The sequence below is a fragment of the Poecilia reticulata genome, chromosome 7 (genome assembly GCF_904066995.2).
Source record: "Poecilia reticulata chromosome 7, P_reticulata-male-v2, whole genome shotgun sequence".
Taxonomy (NCBI): Eukaryota; Metazoa; Chordata; class Actinopteri; order Cyprinodontiformes; family Poeciliidae; genus Poecilia; species Poecilia reticulata.
Window position 1 is genome coordinate 11,857,092 of NC_088836.1, and position 18,482 is coordinate 11,875,573.

Here is an 18,482-nt window from a genome sequence, read left to right on the forward strand (position 1 = left end):
AATTAAGATCAGGACAAACTTAACACAAAAGCAGGTGGAGGTTCTGAAGAGAGAAGGAGAAGGTTTGTTCAAGTTCTGACAGTCATATCACTGGAGCAAACTCATAACTGTCTCTAGAGCTGTTGTACACAACAATATTTTTCCTCTTCAGTGAGACAAGTGGCTTTCTCAGCCTCCTTACTGGCCTCAGGTAGAGCGGACATTGGACCTTTCAATGCATACACTTCTTTGGTCTTCAGAAATGTTGTCTCAAATATTGGGAATGCCTACAACCCAAATACAGGTATTGCAATTTTATTAACAAAACACTTATTTATGCAATATTAACATCAAAGTGAACTGAATTTAAAATAAAATACAATTTCCTACAGGGTTTTTCACAGCTCCAGTTAGAGGCGTCTACCACTTTAATTACCACATCTATGGACATGGACATCCTTCACATGGTTCAGGTGCTGTGCTGGTCAAGAATGGGAAGTTCATTTACATGGCATATGAACATCAAACTACATACGGCGCTAACTCTGCTAATACTGTCACAATGCTGTTAGAGGTTGGAGATGTTGTACATTTGCTTCAAAGGGAACACTCAAGGATTTATGATGATCAGTTACATTATACCACGTTCAGTGGTCTTCTACTTTTTCCTTTGTGCAATGATGCATGCTAAGTGATTTGGAGAAGTGTTAAAGTGCAGTGTAACGCAAACGATAAACATACTGCTCAGAAGACAAAATGGCAGAAATAAAATGTATATTCACTTTACAAAAAGGTGTTTTCTGCAGAGAACTTTTATATCATCAGAATGACAAAATATTCATCTTAAATCATGTACATCAAAGTATAACTCACTATAACAGTGGGACTTTTGTACTGCATGCTGTATTTGATTGAATTTGAAATAAATTGCATTAATGATTGAATTAAAAAAATTAAAATGGGCTGACTTTCTCAATGGTCACACTGAGCTTGATCTGGAGGGAAGGTTGATCTGTGTACAAATATGAACAACACACACAACGTTCACTTTAAAGCAAGACTGACATGTTTGAACACAACTGACTCCTTTTGAAAACTGAAAACTGAACTTACCGTGATATTTAATACCCAGTAGTTCAGTTAATCCTTTGATGAAACCATTCAAACAAAACGAGTTGCCTCAGAAAAGTAACATACGGACCTGGAGAGCAGCAGGACACTGTGAATTCTATACCATTAATTTCCAGCACATTTTAACTTTAACACTGGAAGCATATCAGAAGCAAAACTCAGAAACCTGACAGGAATTAGCAATCTACAGAATATCTTTCATTTCCTCACCTTTTGACCCACATAAAGGGGATTTTCTCAAAACCCTAGCGTGCATTGCAAGATAGGAAATGGTGAGACAGCAGCTTTTTAAATATACATAAAGGACAATAACCAGGGACTAAATATGTGCCAAACAATTGGTCAGCCTGTGAACAACTCCTTAACCTGTGGAGAAGAAATAGCTAGCATTCAAACAGAGCAGGTCATAAAGGCTGTTAACACTTACAGCTACATTTGCTTACAACCATATAAAATATACAATTCTACAAAAGTGCAGCTTGATTTTTAGGAAAACAAGTATGACCAACTCAGACTTAAAAAAAATTAGTACTTAGATGATCTGACTTTATTAGATACTTCTGCAATATGACATTTATTTTTAAATCATTTTACCTCTGAATCAAAAGACTATAATTAAATTAAAGTATGTTATAAATTCCCTGGTCCAAAAGGTTTATTGTCTACTTTTAAGAATCTAGAATTAAAAGCATCACAAATCGTAAAAAGCACACAGGTTTTATTGCATATCAATTTCATGTATAAATTCTTCATAGCATTGGAAAGATTACATTTGGTATACATTGCTATTCTACAGAATTAACATCAGAGTCATATCTTTTCAATGAAATTTCTCTAAAGTACATCTGCAATAATCACAAGCATCAAAAGAACTGCAATTCCAGAATTGTTCAATATTATTCTACAATCCTTTATTGTTTTTCATTAGGTCTTCTCCCGTGAGTCGTTTCTATGTCTTTCAGAACCTGCCCACACATCTGCCAGGCAGTCAGAACTTGAAGTCAAACCTACTAACCTAAACACATTTACAATAAGTGCATCTACAATTTTTTTTTTCTCTTACTTTTTTTTTCTGTTTTTGAATTGATACACATTTCACAAATGGACATCATTATGACTGCTAAACACGTCATGCACGATAACTTTTTTTTTTTCATTTGTTTTCAATAAACATAACAGAGGCGATATACAACTCAGATTTTAAACAAAACAAGCACCATCCATTAAAACCCATATTTTTCAAAGGTTTTTTTTTTCTTCTTCAGACAAATGCACCATTGTTTTTCATTCTTTAAAATACTATACAGTTAAAAAGAAACCGTGTATTTTTTTTTTTTTGACTTTCTTCTGTAACAGTTGGGCAAAGAGCAACCATGTTTTATTACGCTGAAAAAAAGAGAAAAATTTCAGTGACCAGAACATTTTGTGAAGTTGCCAAAATGGAATACTTCAACGCTTTCAATTCAGTTGCTTCGCACAGCGCGTGATTATTACAGTAGTCCATGACATGAATAACTACACATAGTCAACCAAAAACCTTAGTGACCCAAGTCTTTACATTTTCTAAGCACAAATTGAAAAATAATGTGTTTACAATGAATGGAATTTCATTCAGTAGAATTATATATATGTATATATAAAAGAGACTTTAGTCTTAAGAAAATGAGATGACGCAGCAGTCCTAGCATCACACTACCACCTGCTGTTGTGAATAAAAATTACAGTGCTTTAGTTTTATTCTCATCTCTCCTTGTTGAGTCCAGCTGGCTCATCTATTGAAAGTCAAATCAGCTTTAAAAAAAATTGATCTGGAATCTAAGTTTAACCAAAAGACCAAACTATATCCAGTTGACGGTCTGGTCCCAGTTGCTTTAAGTGCTTGTAAAAAAAAGAGAGAAAAAAACAGCATCAGGCCTGATTATGAAAGTCTAGAAGGGATGAAAAGTGATCCATAAGGCTAAAACCCAGCTGCCTTCAAGTACCGACTGTTAATGTTTTCTGCTGTCTATGACACAGCCGTCTTCGCAGACTTAACAGAATGGGGGTCTCAAAGCAATTTATATGGAGTCTAACAAGTCTGACCAACAAATTTCAGGATGACCACTCTGCTCTTTAACAATCACGAGTCAAATCTCTTCATATATAATCAGTGACACTGTCACCTTCACGCCGTTTTGACTGGATGCTGTGAGAATTTCCGACCAGACATCTAACCTGAGACAAAATCATTTTAAGATGACAACTTGCAGGCTAAGCTACAAGCGATGCATGCCAAAAAGAAAAAAAATTAATATAACATGAGCCGACGGTGGAAGAAATCCAGATTCAGTAATGATAACGTAATGCCCTTTAACTGACATTCAAAATGATATTTGTACAATTATGCCACTAGGCAGAGAGGGAAAGAAAACAGCATATTGAGTTAACTGTTAAAGTGAAACAGTAAAAGGAAAACCAGGGTTAACCTGCCCACTATGTTCCAATGCCAAACAGGACTCTAAAACTAACTACACTTGCATTTAACTATAAATAATAACAATAAAAAAAAACAACTAATTAACTCGTGGGGTCTTTTAATTTTGGCACACTAATCCGTCAAAACCAGAGATTCAGAATCTCCCCCTGTGCTTTGACAGGCGATCCTTTTTCCTTCTTCAAGAAAAACAGGGATGAAAAGACCTTTTCTGTTTCTTCATTTTCTCTTCTTGAGTCTCAACAAAACAACATAGAAATAAATACATGCACACACTTCTGAAATTAAACATATAATGTTATTAGGGAAAAAGAAACGTGACAGCAAATGTGAGGCCTCTTGGAAATGAAATGATTGTCAAAGAAAAGAAAAAGACTTCTAGCGGTTATTTGGCACATACCACTCTGAATATGAACGTCTAGGCTATTATCATTTTTACATCATGTGACAGCAAATTTGGTCCTTCTCTAAAAGTAATTAAATTAATAGTTGAGTACTCTTGTGCCTAAAAAGAAGCAATACTGTGGTATCTATAGTAAAGAAAGTAAATACATTTAATTGATGATGCAATAAACAAAACAGAAAAACACACTCTTTTTTTTAGTATAATTTAAATTTCAACATGAACAAATTTAGTAGCCAATTTAATAGTTATTGGCCCACATAGCTCATTACATCATCACATTTGAACGTTGGACATCATTCTCCATGTAATCAGTGAAAAATCAACAGTCTACTGGTTCTGAGGATTTGTTTATTTTGTCTGGTGCTTTTGATTCTGAAATTAAATAAAAATGTAAAAAAAAATAAAAAATAAAAATAGTCGCCATGACTGGTGGAGGGAAAAAACAAACAAACCTGGAGAGAATCACTCACGAGTCCTCTATTTCTGCTGAAACAGTGCCACCTGGTGGACATGCAGTGCCAGTGCTGCAATGCTTGCGTCGGGCATTGTGCACAGACTTTAGAGACATTATCAGTTCAGTAAGTGTCTTTTAGGGAGCCGTTTTACAGGGTGACTGTGATGCTGCTGGGAGCATTGTGCACTGGGGGGAGGATCAGAGTGACGCAGAGTTTCAATGCTCTGGAGAAGCATTCATCATGTCCTTCACATCAACAGGAGCTTCGCAGTGCTTTCTCTTCGACAGTCTTGCAGGACGCCTCACAGGGGGACACGTCCCCCCAACCCACTCTCCTCCTCCGTCGTACTCGCACAAACACATAACATGTGAACACAGGCGTAGCCGCGCAAACTCGTCCGCTCTGCCTTGAATGTGTGTGACAATGAAATCCTTCACGGCCTTTCTCGTCTTCCCGATGTCCAGCCGGTCTCTTGTTTCTGTCTGTTTGTGAGACTAAATGTTCCCCCTACTTTTCCTTCCGTCTTTCCCCGGCCTCTCTTTGCCTAGATATGGTTGAGTGGGTGAAAGCTGCTCGTCTCAGACGGTCCGCCTCCCATGCTCAGCCAAGCGTCCAGAGAGTTCTGAGAGGGTGCGTGCAAAGGGTTGTTCTCCGAGAGAGACAGCATCATTGCATAAGCCTGCAAACGAACAACAGTTGGATATTAATTAAGAGAAAATCTGCAAGGTTTGCCTACATGGACATGTTTAGCAATCTCTCTCTTTCCCACATAGTTTCTCATTTTCAGAGATTGTGTTTGACATTCATGAAATAATATATAATACAGTGATAAACGTTGCTGACTAATTTAGGAACAACTACTTAAGAAAATGCAGCAACCTTAAACATGACTAATGTTTGTGCTTCATGATTTGACACAATTCACTTCAGTCATCTGGGGAAAATCACAAAACTCTGCATCTATTTACAAATGATAAAAAATATTTTTCTTAATTTTATAATTGGTACTTTTTCAAAATGTTGCTTTACACTTTGGGCTTTTTTCAGAACTCCACAAATCGTCCCTTACACTAAGGCGTATGGCCCACTGCAGTTTTATACCCCCTTCACAATATTGTACATGGACATCTAGATTTAATTCTAACTCAAGTATTGCCTTTCTACATGCTCTTTGGATGACAATATGACCTGCTGCAGCATGTTTTATGTCACTTGTTGAAGGTTTCCTGGACTAAGTTTTGCAGCTCAAAGATGCCATTTACAGGACTCTGGTAATGTGTTTTCCACCTTAAAGATTTCTTCTTTTTCTGATCCTTTTGTCACACTTCTATGCTCCAGATCATATAACTAATGTTAATATCGGATAAAAATAACTTTAGTAAAAACAAAACATTTCCAAATGATGTTTCTCATATAAACATTTAACACATGTATAAATGAGCCCTTGTAAAATCCCTATTTATATTTGACTAACCACATTATTTTTGGTTTATTGTTATAAGCCACAACCAGGCTGGATTACAATAGACCCACTGAATTAAGAAACCACTTAAATAGAATTTATCTAAAAATATAAAATAGGTTAGAAAGTCTCACAAAAAACAAACAAAAAAACAATTTAAATAAATTTAAGAACAAATAAAAAGCAAACTTGTTCACAACTACATGTTTGGAAAGGGTTACAAAGTTCCACTTCTGTGGGAATTTAGCAAGCCACGGTGAGAACCATTATTCACTAATGCAAGAGAAACATGAAACCGTGGTAAACTTTCAGAGGAGATGTGAACCAAACATAAAGTTCCCCCAGAAACAACTACTGTACAACTACTGTAAAAATGTACTCATTTTTAATTTTTTTTACACTTCTCTGAATATATTATGTCGTGTTGTTTCAAATGATTTCACTTCAATTTTTAGAGTTATTATTTTTAGGAAAACAAAGCCCATCTAGGGACAAGTGCTGCGAATTAGCTGTTGCTATTGCACCATGATGCTAACATGGGACTGCTGTTTCATTCAGTTTGTCTATGTAAATGTGTGTCTGTCCCTATCAAATAAACTTTGAAAAAAAAAAAAACTTGCTAAGCTTGGTGGTTGGGTGCCAGGGAGGTCATTCATCCAGTGGCCCATCATGTTTTTGAGTTAAAATTTTTTTAAAGTTGACAGGACATTTGAAAATATCACTTGATTACTATGTGTTACTGAAATATTGGAAGATTAATACCTGAACACCAACTATAACATCTTAAAAAAATGTAAACATTTTAAAAAGACTTAAATAAATAAGCAATGCTTAGCCTGATGGGGGCACAAGTAAAGCCTGGTGGCCCGTCAGGCTTATAATACACTGGAGGAAACCCTGAAACAAAATTACTCAAACAGCTCATTGATGACTTATCCAGGAGGTCACAAATGGACTCCACAGCAAATCGTCACAGACAAGGGGAGTCTTCATGGTTCAACGATAAGATAGAGACTGGGCACAACGGTCCATGTTAGATTTGTCAATCTTGATGATCCCAAGATTATCAAGGAAATATTTTGTGGGTTGACAAGTCCCATTTCATCTACTGCAAAAAGAAAACTAACAGCATTTCAGGAAAAAAAATGCAATTCTGAGACTGAGTCAAACCTGGAGGTGGCAGTGTGATGGTTGAAAATCGCTTTGCTGCTTTAGGACCTTCATGACTTCATGACCATAATTAACAGAACCATGAATTCTGCTCTATCAGAAAATAATAGGAGAATGTTTGACCATAAGTTAAGCTCATGTGGAACAATGTTCCAAGGTACACAGACAATTTCACTCATGAAAGGCTAAAATGAAAAATGAAAAATGAAAGATTTCTGAACAACCTACTCTGAGATCAAATTTAAACTTGACTGAATGCGTTTAGCACAACCTAAAATAGGTTTTGTGTGGTTGAACCCGCCCTGTACTATGATCTGAAACATTTAAGTGTGACAAAAAACAATACATATGATATAAATAACCAGGAAATATCATAAACAACACAAACAATGAATACAAGTCACAGGAAATGGCATGGTATAGTATACACTTTGTTTCTTGAAACCTAAACTTGTGTATGTTGATGGTCTCAAAGTCCCATCCCTATTTTAAACAGATAACCCAAAATCCAGCAACATACCTGGGTTTTAGCCTGCCTGTACAATGTTTCTTTCAATGCTTCAGACTCTAGTGAAGTGTTAAATATGTCTTTAACGTCAAAGGACTGCTCATCAATGGCTGCTTTACGTAAACCGTCCAGGCTCTTAGGGAAGCTGGGCAGACCCTCCAGATCCAAGAGAGAGCCCTCCTCCTCTATACACCTGCACACCGACCCAGGGGTGAATGAAAGGATGGAGCAGTATGGAGGGATTGGATGGATGGATGGATGGATGAGTAAAAGGAGGAAAAGACAAAGATTTGGATGAGACGGAGGGAGCGTTAATGGGATTTGAGAAGGGGGAAATGTTACAAACAGGAAGTAAAATGGGGAAAGGTGAGGTGGAGATAAACAGAAGAAAGGTACAGTTAATTAAAGGTTAGAAAGGCAGACGGGACAAACTGACAAAGTAATAAAAAGCTTTAGGGAAAAGATAGGAAGCTGACCTAACATGAATAAAAGAGGAAGTGAAGCTAAAGAGAATCTGAAACTCAAGCCCGTCTCCCCCTCCATACCTTATAAACAAATTCATATCCCTTACACTTTTTCCACATTTTGTCACATTATACTGGATATCCCAATATATTTTGGGAGGATTCTACTGTACGTACTACTAGACCAACACAAAATAAGGCACATTTATAACATGGGAAAAAAAGTATAACTTGTTAAGTTTATTTGTATACAAAAATCTGAAAAGTGTGGCAGGCATGTGTTTTCAGCTGTCTTTACTTTAATACACCCAAATCAATTTCAAAACAGACGTTTTTAGCCGAATTGCAAAATGCTTGTCTTTGGGGAAAACAAACGGAATGCAACACAAGAAAATGAAAAAAATGAGAGGCAGCAAAAAGACTTGAATAAAAAAGTAAGTAGGACTGGTGAAAACATGTTCGAAATACTTCCAGCTATTATTGAAGCCAATGTGGTTCTGCTGACTTTTAGGTTTTTTTTTATTTGTGAGAAATGTTACTTATGCACAGACATGTACAGTTTAAAGCACTGTATGTAGCAGTTTTAGTAGTTGAATAAATTGTTTTGCAGTGCTTGAAATAATAACCATGGACATTAACTGAATGAATTCTTTGTTTTGTTCAGTTTTGTTTTTGCTCAGGTTACTAAACACCTACCTGCGAGTGTGTTCATAGCTCATAGCTAACGGAGCCGTCTCCGTGTCTTCCTCTTCCTCGTCCTCCTCGTAGACTCCCGTCGTGACTGGAGATGGGGACTCCGGCGCCTCGTCGTGCGACTTCTCCGTCAGGCTGCCTTCTTCCTCCTCCTCGTCGTCCCCTTCCACCTCCTCTTCCTCTTCCTCCAGCCCTTGCAACCCTAGTTTGGAGTTGGACAAACTGTGGCTGGGCGGGCGCTCCTCTTCGGGCTGCTCTGACCTGCGGCGTTAGGAGAAGTGAGAAAATGTTGCTAGCTTCAACTTTTATAAGCTTATGTTGTCAAAGCAGAATATAGTTTTGCTTTTTCTATGTAGAAGAGGGAAAAAAAAAACCCTTTCAATCATAGTTTGAAAATATTTCTCACATTCTGAGAAGTAGATTAAAACATTTACTCGTTCCAAGAGCTTTGGATGCTTTTTTTTGTTGCTAATTTTAGTTGTTATAAAAATATGACACAAACAGTCTGGCCCTGGTTACTGTTACCAATTTCCTACCCGTCCAAAAGCATGACTCATCTTTCAGAAAAAGACGTAATCTGATGACAACGTGAACAGTACAACTCCAGTGTCCACACAAACAACATGGGTGCCGACAGTTTGCCCGGAGCTCTTTTCAAACAACCCGGCAGATGATTAATTGGCCAGCAACCCCCCAAACAGAGACGGAGACGGCCCCACCTCAGACCCGGTCCTCCACAAGCCGCTTCACACCGTAATGGTGGAATGTAAGCTGGCGTGGCTGAGGGAAGATGTCGGCTCGGCTGTGAACGGACTATCAGCACGCTACCATTACAGACTGCCATCTGTACATTTTCCAGCCTGCGTCTCAACAACGTGCCGTTCCTCCATCACCCCCCAACCACAATGTCATGGCTCATGATATCATTTCCTTTGGGATGGCAAATTTACCCTTTGCATTTTTTTTTTTCGCCGAACTGCGGACATTCATCAAATCGGACAGGGTTACCTCTGGGAAGGGGCGCACGGGGAGAGGATTGGGTCACACGCAGAGGGTCGGTCCAAGCGGGTCGAGAGGCTTTAGGGGGAGAAAAGTTCTTCTCTTTCAATCTAGATTAAATATCACCATAATCAAATTGCAGAGCTACTCGGCGGCGCTTGTGAATGGGGAAAGAAGCGTAGCTCGAACACAGGGGGGGGCCTGGGTTTTGTCATTTAGTCTAAACACGTCAGTTGGGTGTTTGTGTTAGTGGGCTGGGGGTATGGGTACCGCAGGCAGATTGGGGGAAGAGCTCAATCATCGGTGGATCTCCCAGATAAATGCCTAAACCAAATTCCCCCTCAGGGTCCTCTCTGTCGTAGACAAGAAACCAGACCCGATTGGGTTTTATCCAACTCTAAAGCCAAAGCCGTGACCTGAGGATTAAGGTATGGAGGTAACTTCCTTCCCCCTAAAAGATGCCTTGCTGGACATATATCCATGAAGATCCATACTCTGTTATGGTTGTTTCAAACTTTTGCCTCGGAATCAGCAGCATCTCCAACATGGAAACACTTCAAAAGTTTTCATGAGCTTCCAGGAATTCTTGTTTTGACTGGCTGGAGTTTTGAAGGAAGGGGAACTACGGTTGCTGGGGCGGTTAAAAATGATTACAAATAGCCATCCATAAATGTGTGTTTGTGTTCCCAGTTTTGCTTCAGTCACTCAGAGGGAGAATAAACAGCAGGCTGTCTGGTAGGAGGACAGAAAGCATAACACATAGTCTGAATTACAGATATTAAAATGTCAGGCCATGGCTGTTGTAGATGAGACTCTGTATTGATCCCAGATGGCAGAGGGGGCTAATTTGCCACTGGGCCTGCTGGACGTAATGTGTGTTGACAAGAAGAAAACGGGGAGGGGGGTTTATATGATGGAAGAATGGAAAGACAAAATGTGAGACTGCCAGAAGGGAATTCACAGCAAGAATGAAAGTGAGAGAGTCAATAAAAGAAGGCAAACCACTGATTAAGAGAAAACATTTCATCCCTTCTATTTTTTCTGTCAGTCAGTCTTTGGAAGAGTCCCACAAACTGAGCATTGGTAATCTAGAAGTCGATCCAACGTGACATTTGTGGGTGGAGATAGACGGATGGGCCTTAAAAAAACTGTGATTGAGCTAAAGCAACAGATCTGCAAAAGATCTTAACAATATGGGAACAAATTTGAAGAACATATGGCAGATACAGCTTTGAAGGTGATGGAGACTAATGGCAGACATGTTTAAACCACTAGGGAGCACTGTGTACCCAATGCTAACACTGATAGCGTCTTCCAAAAGTATGTATACCCCCTGAACCTGTTCACAGAATGTTACAATTGCAGAATTCTTTGAATTATATTAAGGTATAATGTGACAGATTGACATAAATAGCATGATCGTAAAGAAGAAAAGGGACACATGGCTTCAGTGTTTCCTTTTACGTATAAAAAAGCAACTGAAAGAGTGACATGATTGTATCTATTGTACTTTAATTTGTTGAACCTCCAAAAAGCCATTCAAACAAACTACTTGAGAAGTTTATTATTTATTAAACAGAGTATGCCTACGGGTAATTTCATTCTCAAATGAACATAGTTGCTCTGTGAAGGCCTCAGAGAATGATTAGAAGACATTTGCGAAGAAGCAGCATCACAAAGACTAAGGGACACATCAGAAATGTCAGGGAATAAAAGTTATGAAGCAGTTTAAAGCAGAGTTATGTTAGAAAAACAATGTTTCATATTTTAAACATATCACAGGGGAACATTTAATAGAGTAAGGCACAATTGATCATACATGCCCATGAACTGAACTGAACTGAATAATTTATTTTATTATAAATTTTATTAGAACATGTACAATAAAGGTGTGTAATTCCGCAAGGCGCACAACCGTAAGGCAGAAGACCTAAAACAGCTCCATTACTCTGTTTAAATTACTACTTCTCTTTTTCTTTCTTCAAATTTAAATCCACAGCTATCTGTACATGTAAATAAATTAAGAGCGATCACAACATGTAAAACACACGGTGTAAATGAAATAAGTATACTTTTGTCTAACCTTTTATCTGTGGAGCTGGAGGCCTGGTTCATCTCACTGTTGGAAATAAAGTTGCGAATTTCAGAGAAGTACGAGTCCTCCTTCTCGTCTAAAAGTGCGTGATTGTCTGGCTCGGAGTTTGGAGAGGAGATGGTGGTTCCTAGGTTGGAAAGCATCCCGGACTGCTGGCTGACTGTGACGGAAAAAAGAAAAAAAAATTCATGTTCAAAGGTAAAACTAAGAAGTTTGACAAAGAAAAGAAACAGCTGCTGAAGAAATGTGTAATTCGTTTAAAAAATGTCAGTGTGAAAGCCTTAGTATATTTTGCCAGAAGGAAATACGATATTTTTAACGAGGAACGCCATTTTCAATCTGAAAAAAACAACTATTTCAAAAGGCTTATAAAATTATATAACATTGTTCTATTCCAGTTTTACACTCTTATTGGGCAACAGTGGTTGAGATACAGCAAATAGAAGTATAAGTTATTATGATCCTTAAAAACTGATCAATGCTTACTAGCTTCATGTAAACTTGGTCAAAGTGGTAAAAGCTCGTTGCATTGTCTCCTTTCAGGTTGTCATATTAACCACATATTAAATCATGTGTAATTTAGATGTTAACGCAAACAGGCATTTGCTCCTTTCATAATGTTTGTATTCCTTCTATAATCAGTGGCATACCACCACACTACACAGCAAGCCCCTCTTTCAATAGGTTTTACCCATTTCAAATCATTCAAACATTTATCTGGGTGATGATTTTAAATTTCTGCACATGTTATGGTGAGCCATTTATCATTCGAAACCTTTAGCCAAGCGGTCCCTGTTTACTAACTACTTTCAACGTGCTTTGCCTCGGTTTTGTCAGAGAAGCAGCCGCAGATGTGGCAGCCTCACCAGGAATGTTCTCGTGCTCGTGCTTCTTGAGATGGCGGTCGAGGTTGGTTTGCTGACCGAAGCAGCGGTTGCACAGGTGACACTTGAAGGGTTTTTCCTTGTTGTGGATGTTGCGGACGTGACGCTGAAGGTTCGAGGAGATGCTGAATGAGCGGTCACAGTATTTACACCTGCCAAAGACCAACAGAGTCATTGAAATACAGGTTAGAGGTGCAGCAGCGCGATCGGGACGCTTCATTCAAATGATGCAGTCAGAATTGTTACTGTCATTTTTATAAATGTATCTGCTTAAGTGGGAAGGGAATAAAACAAACAGTAAATTGTTCTTGTTTCAGACATAAGATTTACGGTTTTAGATAAATAATGTGTTTAAAGTAAAAAATGGATCATTTCTAAAAGAAGGGTATTTGAAGAATAAGAATACTCTAAACCATGAGCTAAAACTATATGAAAAATAAGAAAACAGAAACAACAACAATAAATAGATAAAAAATAGAAACCTGTAGGGCTGCTCCCCTGTGTGTGTCCGCAAGTGCCTGGTGAGGTTTGCTGAGCGGGGAAAAATCTTCCCACAGTACCTGAAGGGAAGGATGGATATTGAAGGCACATTATCATTATAAAAGAGTTAATTTTTACCTTCATAACCAGCGCAACATCCATGGTGTACTAACCTGCAAGCATAACGTTCCTTGCCCTTTCGAAGGATTGCTTCTGAGAGGGAAGGTGGTGGTGAGCGGAAATTGAACAGTGGATGGGTTGGGTGTTGCAGCGTATTGGGCGGCATGTCCAGTTTTAGGGCACCAAAACTCTCCAGCTTCTCTGTCATATTTTCCATGGCTGACATCTGAAATATGTCAAAAGAATACGTTTTTTTTTTTTTTTTAAATGCATTTAGTTGGATGCTATTTTGTATTTGGCTCAACGCCCATGAATAATGTATAGTAGATCATTACATGCATATTTATGATAAATTTTACACCAGGATTTTTTGATGTGAGATTCCATGTTCAGTTAATGTCTTTCCTGTTCATAAACCTTTAAGCTGTTATCACATTTTCATGGGAAAGCCAATTAGACAGAAGACACAACATGGAGGTGATGATCCTTCTGTATGGAAGATGAACTGAGAACAGAACTGAGAATGTGAGGTTTTTACCATTAAATACCAAAGCCAAAAGCAGTCCAGACTGAAATTACAAAAATGGGCACAAGTTCACCTGAACTTGTGCAGGTGAACAAGTTCAGTCTTTTTTGTCCCTTTTAAGCCATTCCCAACTCCATGACCAATTAAAAATCTAAACTGACAATTTAACTATGTATCTTTTGTCATCCCTTGTTTGTATTTGTTAAAGTTGCAGAGCAAGTTTCTGAAATCAATTGTGTGTCACCTAGCAACTAACTCACAAAACAGGTTAAGTGAACTTTAGACCATGTCTGTTTAAAAATGTGGTCAGTGTGGTCATTGCCTAATTTGTAAAAGTGCCTTCTTGTGGTCAAACAATAATACTGCTGGTAGCAGTCAATATACAGGAGATGCAGAGTAACATATGGGTAGAACCAAGTTTTCCCTTCATACAGGAGACTGATGTCCTGGTTAAAACTAGGCAGTTAGCAACCAAGTTATAATAACTAATAAAAACATGAAAGAGTTATGTACCTGAAGCATTGCCAAGGGTATAATATTGTTGTTTCTAAAGACCACTAACCCAACTGACTTAAGCGCCCCTTCTCCTTTGAATCAATTTAAACCAGTGTTTTGTTCTTTACCTCTTACTTTTTGTGACAAAGCTGCTGTTTTAGACTAGCAAACTAGCAAACAATATAGTTTGTGATACCCCCTGCTGATAGCTGCTTTCCTTCCCCCTAGAAGCCTGCGAACAAAAGAGGCCAGCCACGTAGAAGTTTATTTGCCAAAACAGGCTTACATCCTTCCTTTTATTAGTGAATATGGGATGGGAGAGACACGGGGACAGACACTCCGTCGCTATGTGTTTATTCGTAGTCTGAGAAACGGGTATAGGGGGTGTGGGGAGATTCCGTCATGCGACTGAATTAGAGGTGGCATTGTGTTTGGATCGCTGGGAGGATCACAGCTGGGACACTCCCATATGAGAAGTTTTTACGTGGAGGCCTGTGAAAACATTTTATCAGGGGTATAGCAATAAATTACGAGGCGATGTATTCAAATGGGAGCCAGGGAAATCCCTGTTGTAGACTTAAATCGTAATCCCACAGGAATAGCAATTTGCTCGCAAATTTAATCAAGAGCAGTACATTTATAGTACGTGTAAATATATATGGATCTATCTGGATATTTACGAGATGAGAGTATTGCAAAGTCATGCTTAATAGAGGACACAGATTTCCAGGTCAGATTAAACTGCTTCCCCAATGAGAGGCCCCTATTCTCCTGGACACAAACACAGGATGTCCTTGATGGACACAGTGCTATTATCTAGCCAGCCAGCCAGTCACTGAGAAAAACTCCTGAAGGGTATTGACTTATTGGCTGGCCTTTGGACTCTCAGTACATAAAACAATGCCACGAATAACAGTGGCATGGCCAACTGAGGCAATCTGTTCAATTCAAGCGGGTATTTTACTTTATTAATAATATTATCATTCTTTGTAATCAAGATTTGTAGAGGTGGGGAAGGTCTTGAGACAGTCAAACAATGTTGCTGATTATCAAAGGACGTGCTATAACACACCGTGTCTTCTGAGAAAAAAAAAAACAAAAACGTGAAGTTGACAAAGTACACAGGCGCCATTTGGTAAACAAAGGAAGAAATCACAGAACCCTTGAGAAAATACATGAGCACAGAGGAGTGACGGAGCAAAGGGGCTTATTAATTCTGGTTCTGTGTTGTGGGAGGCAGAAGCTCAGTATTTCAATGTAATTCAAGTTAAACACCTTCTTATTTAAGACACAATATAAAATAAATAAAAGTTAATCCCTTCCAGGAACAATATGTTCATTTGTAACATGTTTAGGCCATTTGCTTGCTTTGATGTCAGCGTGTTGAAATCTCTCTCTCCAATAAGGTACGTACAACATATTGAGTCTAGTTTACCTGTGGATGGAAGAGTGGTGGGGAGGGCCTCAGGATCTTCTCCTTCAGAGCTCCAACCGGATCAAGTAGCTTCCTCTTCTCCACCCTGCTGGACCAACAACAAGGCAGAGGGTTACGTACCAAGGTCAGAGTTTCCTTAATGTCTTTAAACCTGACATCAAGTTCTACCTTGTTGATTATGTGGAAATGTTAGGTCCTGGTCTAATTGGGGCTGAAATACCTGTAGATGGGATCCATGAAGAATGCGGAGGGCTTGGCATAGTGCAGTGGCGGAGGCTGATGCGGCTGTGCCTGCGGCTGCTGGTGCTGGGTTATGGAGGGTTGGTGCAATGACTGCGAGTGAGGATGAAGGAATCCCACCGAGGTTTCGTCTTTATGGGAGATCACCTTGCCGGTGCCAAAGATATGATTCTTTCGATTTTGGGGCTCAACTGGCAGGCCGTTGTGACCACTTCGATTTCTGCTGCCAATGCTGAGGTCCAGTGGCTGCTCTTCATTGTTAGATATCACTACAGGACCACTGCTGTTCCCAGTGCTGCTTGGGTTGGATGGGTTTGTTGGAGCGGGAGGAGTTAACTTGACCTCCTTGGGTTTCGTTGTGAGATCAAAAGGTGACTCTGTGGTGGGAGCAGGAGCTGTGGGGGAACTTGAAACCATCTTGTGCAGCTGTTCACGAGGGGATTTGGGCTCTGCCTTCAGGAATATGCTAGGATTGAGAGTGCCTCGATCAGCGCCGAAAGGGTAAAGGGAGTTGTGGAAGTTGGGTAGAAACTGAAAGGGAAACATGGAATGGTAGGGCAGTGGACCCATCTTTTTCTCCTGATGAAGTCCCATCAAAGCAGGACCGAAATATTTCTCAGCAATGTTAGCAATTGCTTTAATGGAATCGGTGGTGACTGCATTGGCATTTGTGGTGGTAGGAGGCAGGGCTTGCTCATCAGGTGGAGGAAAGAAGGAGTGCTGGGAAGAAGCAGGATGAAAAGGGCGATCTATAGAAAGTGTTCCTGAACTAGACACTGCTGATATCAATGCGCTACTTGAGTCCTCTAGCTGGTTTCCATCTTGACTCGACACAGTGCCAGACGGCTTCCTCCTTTTACCACTCCTCTCACGTTCACTATCACCTTCGCTCTCCAGGTCAGAACCGTCACCTGAAACAGTACCAGTGGTGGTGTCCAAATCTGTTCCACTTGTGGTATTAACATCTTCAAGGTCACTTCCATCCGACATGTCTGCCAGTTTAGATTTAGGTTTAGTTTCTCCACTAGAAGACAAATCAAACTTACTGTCCTTTTCCTTGTCTTCCAGTGGACTCAAACCACTAATGCCGTTGCTGTTTGTGGAGTTGACAAGTGACAATGGTGGGGCATCTAAGGGGCTCCGAGGGAGCTTAACCTCCTGACTGCTGCCTGCTAGTGGGCTCTTTAATAAAGGACTGGGAGGTAATAAAGGTGGCCGTGGATAAAGCGTAGGGGGAAAGATACCTGGGAACCCATGTGGGAGGGACGGGAAGCCATGAGGTCCTGTGGAGAAGGGCAAGCCGGCATGAGGGTGAGGTCTCGAGGGAAAGTAGTCAGTGAAGCCTAAACCTGACTGGTTCAGTCCAGATAGGTGGGGATGGTGGGACTTGGCTTTAGCCATGATGGGGCTAGAGCTCATGGCAATTCCAGGGGTGAACATCCCAGCTGGAGTGCCGTAATGATTTTTGCCCTCGCAAAAGCGCCGATGCTTGTTGAGGGAGGAGGTAGTGCTGAATAACTGCCCACAGTCCTTACACTTGATCTGGGTACGACAGTCAGCATGCATTCTCTTGTGACGGCAGAGGTTGGAGAACTGGGTGTAGGATTTGTGGCACACCTCACCTGGGGACGCAAAAAGACGTAGCCCATCAGGGCCTGGTTAAACCCATTTTAACACTGTCTCTAACTATGCATACCAAATCAATAGCATACAACACAGACTACAGATGCAACACTAACAACAAATTGTAGTTTTTTTAGTTTGTTTTGTACAGCATCAGTCACTTGGCGTGTCTTATTTCCAATTAATAAAAAATATGTATCAAACAGATTGTAAAAAGATGCAAATATGTAATAACTACATGATTGGAACCTTAATCCCTTATTTTGCTCTTGATTATAACTATTCATGACCTAGGCTGACATAGATTTAAGACAATATTTGAATATTGCCTTGTTTCTTCTGACTGGACTTAATATTAGCATTTTGGAGACCCAGTCAGAGACTTTGATCTAATACAGAATATCTGGGAGGAAGTTCAGGATTAGAGGCTTTCCAACTTCAAACACATGGAGCCCATCACCAGAGATAAATTAAGAAAACATAGAGGAAACCTGGGAAAAGCTGGTCAGCGTTTATATTAAGGGTTTTATTTCTGCAATGCTGACAAAGATTTTCATGCTTAAGTGTAAGAAAGTCTACAACATGACTTTAAAGATTGTTCACCTAAAAAAAGAAAAGTAGTTCATGTTATTTTCAACCACTGATTCATTTAACGTCCAACAAACGTTAAATAAAAAAAAAATCTTGCTTCAGAAATAAAAGTTGATTAATTGAGATTAAGTAATTACAAAACCTCTAATCAAATTGATATTTGTTGAAGGAGACAATCCAAATGAAAAACAATAGTGTCACCAGCTGATATCCAACACTATTACATATGTAAACAACTCAGTTAAATCCCAAC

The 18,482-nt window shown here is 39.4% G+C and overlaps 1 protein-coding gene across 9 annotated transcripts in view; it reads right to left on the minus strand.

The window, feature by feature from the left end:
* Positions 1-1,811: 1,811 nt before the first annotated feature.
* The window catches only part of prdm16 (PR domain containing 16), a 201,713-nt gene continuing 185,042 nt past the window's right edge, over positions 1,812-18,482 (minus strand). For 4 of the 9 annotated variants that reach the window (XM_081608886.1, XM_017305897.2, XM_017305896.2 and 1 more), the window contains 9 exons: positions 15,996-17,670; positions 15,776-15,863; positions 13,373-13,545; positions 13,202-13,279; positions 12,702-12,871; positions 11,824-11,995; positions 8,745-9,002; positions 7,597-7,777; positions 1,812-5,123 (listed from right to left, as the gene is read on the minus strand). In XM_081608886.1, coding sequence (XP_081465012.1) covers positions 4,989-5,123; positions 7,597-7,777; positions 8,745-9,002; positions 11,824-11,995; positions 12,702-12,871; positions 13,202-13,279; positions 13,373-13,545; positions 15,776-15,863; positions 15,996-17,670 — 2,930 coding nt within the window. In that variant the 3' untranslated portion in view covers positions 1,812-4,988. The remainder of the gene's footprint in view (positions 5,124-7,596; positions 7,778-8,744; positions 9,003-11,823; positions 11,996-12,701; positions 12,872-13,201; positions 13,280-13,372; positions 13,546-15,775; positions 15,864-15,995; positions 17,671-18,482) is intronic. The other 5 variants (XM_008414757.3, XM_008414755.3, XM_008414753.3 and 2 more) reach the window with 4 other exon arrangements.